Genomic DNA, 8,173 nt, shown 5'->3' with positions numbered 1-8,173 from the left:
AGTTTCAATGAGAGAATAAGGAATTGGGAAATTCAAACCTAAAATATGAATATGATCTCAGATTTCTGAAGATTGTTAGAAACATTCAATTTGAATTATGAGTCTAGTTGTGAAGTTGTCACAAGGGCAATATCTCTCCAACTATAAGGTTTTGAGAAAAAAAAAAAGTCTAACAACAGAAACGATTGGTTTTTACTCGAATGGTTGAAGCATGTTCTAATGAAGGACTTTTTTTCTGGTAGTTGCACTTGTCTTTTACGTTTGCCAGTAAGCATTTACTTGGTTGTTTTCTCATTCGATATGCAAATGTTAACGTGTAACTCACGCAATATTTACAAAACACATTGATAGCATATAAAAATTAAAAAACATTTACAATAATTTAGGAATAAAGGTGGAAAATGAAAAATGTAAATAAATTCCATTTCTTTTAGTCATGCAGTTAAACTTTATCTAAAAGAAGAAAGAAAAGTCTAAGCTACCAAATTGAATAGTTGTATCAGATTTTTATTTGCTATAGGGGTTTTACATCGTATTAACTGATTGAGTTAAAACATTGAAAACAATATAACAAAAGAAAGAGGAAAATATGTGTCATTACAGACTGAGAGCAAGTTATAAAGTGTGTAGACATGCAAATTTAATAAGAACATGTAATAAAACGTTGCCTGTTACTATGTAAAAGTAAATATTCCCTTATGCTTGTCAATGTAAAGTGCCAAAGCGCAAAAAAATGAAATTGTATTAAATTATAACAAATTAAATATTGTTGGAAAATATTCTTGCAATGCACTTTTTGCTTTAAATAGCTGTTTAATTTGGTTATTTAAAGCTTATAATAAGAAGCTTGTCTTTTGTGTGCAGGAAACTTTGTTTTACTTTTAAACAAATAGGGCTACTTTGCATATTTATTAATAACAAAGGATGTCAGAATGTATTTAAATTTCGATTTAACCATTTCTCAACCATTGTAAATATGTTTTGTTATGACCAGATGTGAATTGCGCCATCAGAGCCTGCAGATAGTATGTATTCCCCTTTATGGTCAAAAATGACACTCTGAACGGCATCATCATGAGCTATTAGACTAGACATATGTAAAGATGCCACTTCTACTGTTTTCACAGAGCCATCGTTACTCGCCACTGCAAGCATTCTTCCATTTGGACTGAAGGCCACTTGATTGCCGGGATGAGGCCCAGTGTCTATGGACACCATTGCTGACACATTCCTCACATCCCATAATTTGACCACCCCAAAAGAGTCGCACGAAGCAATTGTGTCACCGGTGGCATTGAAGGCTGCGTGGTTGCACGAATGCTTGTGCCCGTAGAAAGTTTGGGCACACAATCCAGCGCGGGCATCCCAAAGAGAGAGGGTCTTGTCTGCCGAGCAGGTTAGTAGAATATTTGAGAAGGGCAGGAAAGAAATGCTGTTCACAGAGTCAACGTGTCCACGCAGAGTGCAGCGGCAACGCTCGCTATTCAAGTCCCACACTTTAGCAGTGTTATCCATAGAACAAGAGGCCACAAAATCGCCACAGGAATGGAAGGAACAGGCCCAGGTGGCGTGGATGTGTCCCTCCAAACTGAGCATGCAACGACCTTTGGCAAAGTCCCAAATTTTTACTGTGGCGTCCCCACTTGTGGTACCCAGGTAACCACCACTGGGATGGAAACTACAGGATGACAGCCAATCAGTGTGACCCTCGCCAGTCATGATCATCTCTCCCTCTGGTATTCCCCATAATCTCCAAAGCTGGTCATCACTTGAGGAGGCTACTATCATTTTACGGGGATGGAGAGCGAGGAAGCTTACTGCCATTGTGTGTGCTTTAAAAGACTTTGAGAGAGAGAAGTTGGCTGATTTGGTGTTGACAGAAGAGAAAGCTTTGATTTGAGGCAAGTAGGGATTGACGCGAGTGCTGGCTGGGAATTCCGAATCCTTAGGATGTTTTGTGTTCTTGTTGGGGTCTTTTATAGCGTCGTATGATGCAATGTTGTCACATGGCGGGTGTGCTCCTTTCTGGGGGTTTTCTCTTTCCTGTGGAGGGTTTGCAGCTTTTAGAGCTGTTCGAGTTCCTGGGGAAGAATGCGTGGTACGTAGAGAGTCTAGGTTCTGAACCTGGCTGAACGCTCTGTCTCTCTCCAGACTAACCAGCATCTTCTGCCTCACAGCTGTCTGATACTTATCGTTTAGCTGTCTAAGAGCAGGCTCGTAGGACGCATAGTGTTTCTTCAGCTTTTTTATGTCCTCAATAAGTCTGTTCTTCTCTTGAACAAGACGCTTGTGCTGCATCCTATGGAAGTCTCTCTCTCTTTGGAGCTTTACAATGGTTTCTCCAGCTTCAAAAGCAGCCTGTTTATAGCTATCCCGCTCTCTTTGTATCTTTTTTAGCTCATTCTCCAGGAGCTGGTTGTGTGTATAGGCATCAGGTACGAATTCCATTTGGTCTGTTTTAATTAAGCCTTTGTGTATCATCTCAAACCACTCTGTCTGGAAGCAGTCTAGTGTTCTTTTCATGCCCATTTTTACCAGATAATTGCGGAGAAAGTCGTCCACCACTTCAGGTATTTTTGGAACTGGATGTTTGGCTGTACTGACACTCTGTGTTGTGCATTTGGTTTGATCCCGCGCTGCTTTAACGGCAGTTTCCAAGTCCTCTTCCCCCTCAGTTATGCTGAGTTCGTCGTCGACACTCACTTCGTCGTATGTATATTCATCCTCGGAGTCCTCTGGAATTAAAACTTTTTCGAGGTAATATGGACCGTCGACGGATTCTTCCGCTGCCATTTTTCACTTCAGCCGCTCTGTTGTGCTTTACCAAGTTGTGTACTGTTTCCATGGTGAACATGAGAGCGTGACCATGAGAACTGTCCTCGTGTAAACACCGATACCATGAAAATATAATGACATGTTGTTGATGTTGTTGTTGTTTTTTTTCTTTGTTTTTTTTTCTTCTTTTTTTTCTTCTTTTTTTAAACTTATTTAAGATATGAGAAACCTACTGATTAAATTAACCATACAACGGACACAAATAGTTCGTGTTCAGACATATAAAAAAAGCTGTAACTTTTAACTAAACTTGACCTTGCACATGAGAAAGCGTTGTAATTTGGCTATTCTTTGTGATTATTTACTTATAATTTTCTCCTTTTCACTTTTTATTCAATTTAAAAAGGTAAATGTGTTGGCTTCATGCAGTAGATGGCGCTCAAGGCGCACTTGTAGCCTACTGAGCGCGTGCCACGCTTGATTTCCACACTAAATCATAAATACAATTATAAAAAATATGACAGCCAGCTATGCAATAATGTTAATTTAAAAATGTGTCTTTGGAATAGCATTCTCATTTCTTTCTTTCTTTCTTTCTTTCTTTCTTTCTTTCTTTCTTTCTTTCTTTCTTTCTTTCTTTCTCTAGCCAATATTAATAAATTAAATATTAAATATTAGCCTATTATTATTATTATTAGCTATTATTATTAGGCTAGGCTATTATTAGTGTTATTATTAATGACATTCTTAAGTAATCAATTTCAATCTGAAGTGTTGGATAAATGTGTAAATGGCCAGATAAAGCGAAAGTGTCTTTAAACTGAAGGACACAGCCTGTGACAGAGGCTTTTATCGGAGAACCAATCAGATGCTCTAGATCAGTTTTGGAAGCTGAAGCATCAGTACAAAGGTCGGCGTGCGCGAGCTTTTGCAGCGATCAGTCAGCGAGAGCGTCCCGCGCGCGCTCAATGGATTTTTGATTTCTGTATAGCCTTCATTAAAGCCAGAGATATGAGCAAAGAAGCAGAGGGGGAAAATCCAGACCAAACAAACTGCAAATATAAATCACACATGTTGTCCTCGTACTGCATCGACACTATTCTGGGAAGGAAAAGTTCCTTAAAAGTTAAAGGTAAGTCGTTTATTATGACGCATTCCTGTTTTAGTTGTTTTCACATGTATTGTGAACTGAATTATTATTTCTAAACTCAGTGGTATTCAAGAGATGAAGCCTCTGCTTTAAATAAGAATTTATTTCTGTGGACTTGAAATAGGCCTATAACAATTAACTAGTGTGTAGCAAATATTGTATTACAATTAGCCTAATTACAATAACAATGTGCTGTTACAAGTAGGCCTACAGAGTAATTACATATTAAGTACACTGTAAAAAAAAGTTTTTAAATGCATGACAACACGTTTTTTTACGTTGCTTTAACTCATCAAAATAAGTTAAGCAATTTTCATATTTTTTTTAGCTGTAAGTTAAACAAGATTCAACTAATTTAAGTCAGTTTAGTGTAATTTAAGTTGAAATGACTGAAAGTTTCTGCAGCTTAAATACTCATTAAGAACAAATCGTGTTAAATTAAACTGCACGGACATTAAAAGTATATAGTCTTCCCAGTGTAATTAAATTATATTCTTATCTATAGCTTAATTAATCCTATTGATAATAGTTTAGATACATTATTTTTACTGACAGCATCACCGAGCAGTTTGTGGTCCCTTCAACCAGACATGCACCTGCCGCCGAAGCTCCGCCGCCCCTTCGCCGGGTTGACAGACTCCTCCACCATAGACATTCACACAAACGAAAACGAGGCAAGACTGCTACACACAGCTTGTGAAAAGATAAAAATTACTGAAGCCTCTCTAAGCAACACTCGTGCTAGGTCGTATCAGGAACATGCGTCTCTACAGTCCTGCAAAAACGCGTCCAGTCCCACGCCAAGACCGGAGGAGGAAGAAGCCAAAAGAGAGACAAATGTGCATCCGAATCTATTGGGGCTGCAAGAACGAGACGCATATTTGAAGAATTGTGAGGAAACTACTTTATCAGCGGGAAGTGACACTGAAGATGGGATGTTAAAACGAAAACAGAGGAGATACCGGACCACATTTACCAGCTATCAGCTTGAGGAGCTGGAAAGAGCTTTTCAAAAGACACACTACCCTGATGTGTTCACAAGGTAACGGCAACACCTGGCAAATAGTTTGCCTTACATGTAGGCTACTAGACCTTAATGCTTTAAGGTTATGCAATAATACATAATAATAAAATAAAGTGATTTTTTTGGTTAAATGGCATTATCCGTCACATCTTCATTTAACACAACAGTCATTTTCAGTAGAACACTTTTAATGTTTTATTATAAATCATAATTTATATTTCATATATTTTCGTTGCAATACAGGCTGCCTAAATTCACATTAGCCGTTTCAATAGGGAATGTTTAAAATAAATAGATTGAATATTTGCTCACAAGAATGTAAACGAATAAATATAGCCTACATATATTTTTTAATTTAGTCAAATTCATTGTCAATGTGAGTAAAAATAAGAGATCAAGACTCGACCTACAACTCTCTCTCTCTCTCTCTCTCTCTCTCTCTCTGTAATTAAAGGGAGGAATTAGCAATGAGACTTGATCTTACAGAAGCACGGGTGCAAGTAAGTCACTTTCTTATTCATCTCACCTTTTTCAACATTCAGTTTATTAACCAGTTCTCTTTCACTCTTCATGACTGGGCCCACTTAAAAAGCATGAAACATTAACAAAATCACATAATTGGATTCTTGATTCTATAGGTAACCGTCTATATAGCCTGTCCTAAATATTGGTGGCATTTTTAAAGTACAATTCTACACAATGGCATCAATTCACGGGACAAATATCGAAAATATAAGATTCATATTGAACATACAGACAGCCTACACGACTTGTGGATTTAAGCTTATTTCAATACACTGAAAAGCAACTAAGATCTAGATCTGCAGATCTAAGTGAGAAGTGGGCAATTAGATAAGCTATTATGTCAGATAAAAAAATGTCCAAGAATATAGAAACATTCGAGGTTCTTTTATTTAGCTCTTTAAAAATGTATTTTATCATTGACATTTACTCACCCTCATAGTTGTTTGTTTCACAACTTTATTTTTTCTTCGGAATACAAAATAAGACATTTTTAGATTATTATTTTTTTTTTCACATTTTGTTTTACAGAAGACGGAAAGTCATTCAGTTTTAGAAAGACATGAGTAAATGACAGGATTTAAATCTTTAGGTATACAGTTATTCTCAGTCATGACTCATGTGTTATCACAGATATGAGATGCAGAAATAATACAAGTTCTGTAACATTGCATTTCTTGTGATATCCAAGAATATTCTATTTGAGCCTGTGGTCTAGCTTTAATTTTTCTTTGACTAAGGGAACAATAGCAATAGCAACAGTAACAGCAACTTTATTTATTTAGCACATTTAAAACAACACAAGTTGACCAATGTGCTTTACAATGTCACACAGAAAAGAAAAATATAAATGAAAGCACATCAATAGCTTGATGTGCTTTCATGGTGGTTGGGACAAGATTTCTTTACCAAACGTACAAACTGTTCTTTTTACTTATTACTTGTAACTGACAAAAGCATTGTTTTCCTCTCAAGGTATGGTTCCAGAATCGACGTGCAAAATGGAGGAAACGGGAAAAGGCGGGGGTTCAGTCGCACACTCTGAGCCTACACTATCCTGGAACCCCCTCTGCTCCGCAGTCCTTATGTCATTACCTGAGTGGGAATCCTTTTGTCCCAAACCCGCATCCAGCTATTGATTCAGCTTGGCCTGGCCCCCTCCAAAGACTGGCTCAGCCACCCCCAAACTCTGCTTCCCCTCACGGCTTCAGTGCTCTGTTAGGGGCGGCCATGTTTAGACATCCCGCTTTCATGAGCCCCCCTTTTGGAAGGTGAGCCTCATCTGCATGTTCAACACAAAACCATTAAGTTCCGTTTCACACTATAATATTCTGTTTCTAAATTTCTCAACAGACTGTTTACAAGCTTAGGTCCAATGGCACTGCAAAGGATACCCCTTCCTGCCATCGAGAGTCCAATTCAACGCTCCCACCTCACCAACAACCTTCTCTCCTCTTCACCACCCTTACCGTCCCCCCCGACGGTGGACTTCCGTACTTCCAGCATAGCAGCACTGCGTCTCAAAGCGAAGGAGCATTCTGCTCAACTGACTCATATCACCGTGGCAGGAATAGCTGGAAAAGAGGAGTGCTGAGACTCATCTCACTTGAGATATGGCAAAAGACCAAAGTCAAGCAGAAGCACTAATATCTACTACAGAGTTATTATAGATAGACACATGTCTCTTTAGTCTCTGGAAGTTGAACTGTAGCCTTCTAATAATTCATTCTTTGTTTATTGCTGGTTGTTGATGAGTGCTGAAAGTTTTTGTTTTCAACAGTTGTTGAATGAACCATCTAGATTTTCAATCTATTTTCGCAATTGTAAATGGATACAACAAAAGTAACAGCTATATCTGAGCAAATTACTGTTACTGCTACACATCCGACACTTTTTCAAGGTTTGTTCTGTAACAGTGTTTTATTCTATAAGTATTTATTCTACATCAGACATACAGTATTAGGATTTTTTGAAAAAGGCTGCACTTTCTGTTCACAGAATAGTAGACTACTAAAACAGTTTTTCTATGGTTGCCATGTATTATACCATGAGTTTTATTTATATTTATTAAACTTATGAGCCACAATTCAGGGAAGGAAATAAAATAACCATATGCTTATATTGATGAATTAGCCAGGGAAATATTAAGATAATGTGAAAATAAAATGAACTGAATCGAAAATGCTTTGTGTTGTCTTAACATTTCTTATGTATTTAATGCATTCAATAAATGGACAGGTTAAAAAATACATAAAGTCTTATTGTTCAATTTCTGACCTTAAGTGTTTTCCCCCCTTTGCATTACATTAGACATCTTTTTTTAAATCACAGATTGTTTGCACAAAACAGCGTTTTAAGCAACCTTGCAGAAACTACAAAATGTACATTAATTTAATGCAGATTTGGCTAACAAGCAGACGCGTTTGTTTTTAATTATGGCAACAGTTCGCTGATCTGATTGAGCGCTTTTTTAATATATTTATAGGTATTTGAAACAAACAAATATATAGTATGAGGACGAATTCGAGAAAATAAACATTTATTTTAAAATGATTTCTATTACCTTCTGTTACCTTCATTAGAACAAGGGGTCTTATGCCGCCATGGGAATTGCTGTGAAGAAAGGCAAAATGTAAAGCTTTAACACCTCCATAGGTGTCCATGTAATCTGGGCATTAATGCCCAAACTTGTTTTCACTATT

At 37.4% G+C, this 8,173-nt stretch overlaps 2 protein-coding genes across 2 annotated transcripts; one reads left to right on the top strand and one right to left on the bottom strand.

Moving 5' to 3' along the window:
* Positions 1-515: 515 nt before the first annotated feature.
* Positions 516-3,091, bottom strand: spag16 (sperm associated antigen 16). The gene has a single exon (XM_084386408.1). It carries the CDS (start codon positions 2,791-2,793, stop codon positions 985-987), a length of 1,809 nt encoding a protein of 602 aa, XP_084242534.1. The 5' UTR covers positions 2,794-3,091; the 3' UTR covers positions 516-984.
* Positions 3,092-3,716: 625 nt separating this feature from the next.
* On the top strand, positions 3,717-7,102 carry arxb (aristaless related homeobox b). Its single transcript, XM_084387754.1, has 5 exons — positions 3,717-3,907; positions 4,481-4,967; positions 5,404-5,449; positions 6,447-6,742; positions 6,825-7,102. Exons 1-5 carry the CDS (start codon positions 3,787-3,789, stop codon positions 7,063-7,065), a joined length of 1,191 nt encoding a protein of 396 aa, XP_084243880.1. The 5' UTR covers positions 3,717-3,786; the 3' UTR covers positions 7,066-7,102.
* The last annotated feature ends 1,071 nt before the right edge of the window (positions 7,103-8,173 follow it).

This window comes from Rutilus rutilus, assembly GCF_951802725.1.
Source record: "Rutilus rutilus genome assembly, chromosome: 18".
Classification (NCBI taxonomy): Eukaryota; Metazoa; Chordata; class Actinopteri; order Cypriniformes; family Leuciscidae; genus Rutilus; species Rutilus rutilus.
The sequence above is the reverse complement of the archived record's forward strand: the minus strand, read 5'-3'. Positions and strand labels throughout refer to the sequence as shown.

Bases quoted from the DNA above. Each gene is read 5' to 3' on its own strand.
- arxb (XM_084387754.1), top strand. From the start codon at position 3,787: ATGAGCAAAGAAGCAGAGGGGGAAAATCCAGACCAAACAAACTGCAAA. The intron at 4,968-5,403 runs GTAACGGCAACA...CTGTAATTAAAG, and splicing joins TACCCTGATGTGTTCACAAG to GGAGGAATTAGCAATGAGAC. The intron at 6,743-6,824 runs GTGAGCCTCATC...ATTTCTCAACAG, and splicing joins ATGAGCCCCCCTTTTGGAAG to ACTGTTTACAAGCTTAGGTC.
- spag16 (XM_084386408.1), bottom strand. From the start codon at position 2,793: ATGGCAGCGGAAGAATCCGTCGACGGTCCATATTACCTCGAAAAAGTT.